General features: G+C 45.4%; 1 protein-coding gene across 1 annotated transcript; it reads left to right on the forward strand.

Moving 5' to 3' along the window:
- Positions 1-18: 18 nt before the first annotated feature.
- LOC131214829 (glutamate receptor ionotropic, delta-2-like) lies at positions 19-1,144 on the forward strand (the record flags this gene model as incomplete). Its single annotated transcript, XM_058209161.1, has 2 exons — positions 19-564; positions 779-1,144. Coding segments are annotated over 2 exons (912 nt in total), but the record flags the coding sequence as incomplete, so codon positions are not given.
- Positions 1,145-1,177: the final 33 nt, after the last annotated feature.

Genomic DNA, 1,177 nt, shown 5'->3' on the forward strand with positions numbered 1-1,177 from the left:
TTCCTGGCCGGTACCCTTTGGATTAAAAGCAACATTGTATTTCGACAACCGCCGCTTTCGATTGTTGCCAACATATTCAAGTTGCCGTTTAGTTTCGGCGTCTGGATGTCGTGTCTGCTCATGGTCGTCATCTACTGGGTTTCGATGATTGTGATCCGTACCTTCACGACCGTGGAATCGTTCACCGCAGTCGAGTCATTGATCTACATTATTGGTACAATGTTCCAGCGAGGCTACGAACTTGTTCCGCATTGCAACGGCACGCGACTGCTGATGTTTTCGATTCAAATCACTAGCTTTTTCATCATCACGTCCTACTCCGCCAGCATTGTGGCCCTGTTGCAGAGCCCGAGCCTTGCGATTTCCAGTGTTAAGGATTTGACACAGTCACCACTGCGCGCTGCAGTTATGGACAACACTTACAGTCGTATGTACTACCGTGAGGCGCAGGATCCACAAGTGAGGGAGCTCTACTTGAAAAAGATAAAACCGCTCGGAGAAAAGGGGTTTATCGAGGCTGACGAAGGCATTGCCCGCGTTAAAAATGAACTCTTCGCATTTGAGGTTAAGTATAGTATCTAGTATTTAGTGTAGAGCTCATGCCATGGTGTCACTAGCAAATCAACACAACGATCACACAACGCACACACAAATGTTATCTAGACGATTTCCATCTTAAGATATCCATTACAAATGCATCGGCATCACAATGCGTTACGATTCTTTTTAAGTGCGTTTGCTTTACATGCATTAATTACTATCATTGTCTTCGGTACAGGTGGAAGAAAATGCAGCGTACAGACTGATTAAAGAAACTTTTGAGCCTCACGACGTATGCAAACTGAAGGAACTCAAAGCCATTCGACTGCCTCTCTTTGGCCTCCCTATAGCGAAGGGCAGCAAGTATCGTGAGATCTTCCGGCAACGAATACTATGGCAGCAAGAAAACGGTCTCATCAACAGGCTCCACGTCTTTTGGATTCAGCGAAAGCCAAAGTGTGAATATTCTAGCGGCGTGTACACCTCGGTTGGCTTGGTCGAAATGCGTTATGTATACATATTTCTAGTGGTAGGATTCATCGTTGCCTTATTGGTTCTGATGACGGAACGTGCTTGGCATGGACTCATTGCGCGAAACACTTGAATCGAATTGAAGCATTATATACTATTTACTGTG

This window comes from Anopheles bellator, unplaced genomic scaffold (assembly GCF_943735745.2).
Source record: "Anopheles bellator unplaced genomic scaffold, idAnoBellAS_SP24_06.2 scaffold02742_ctg1, whole genome shotgun sequence".
NCBI classification, from domain to species: domain Eukaryota; kingdom Metazoa; phylum Arthropoda; class Insecta; order Diptera; family Culicidae; genus Anopheles; species Anopheles bellator.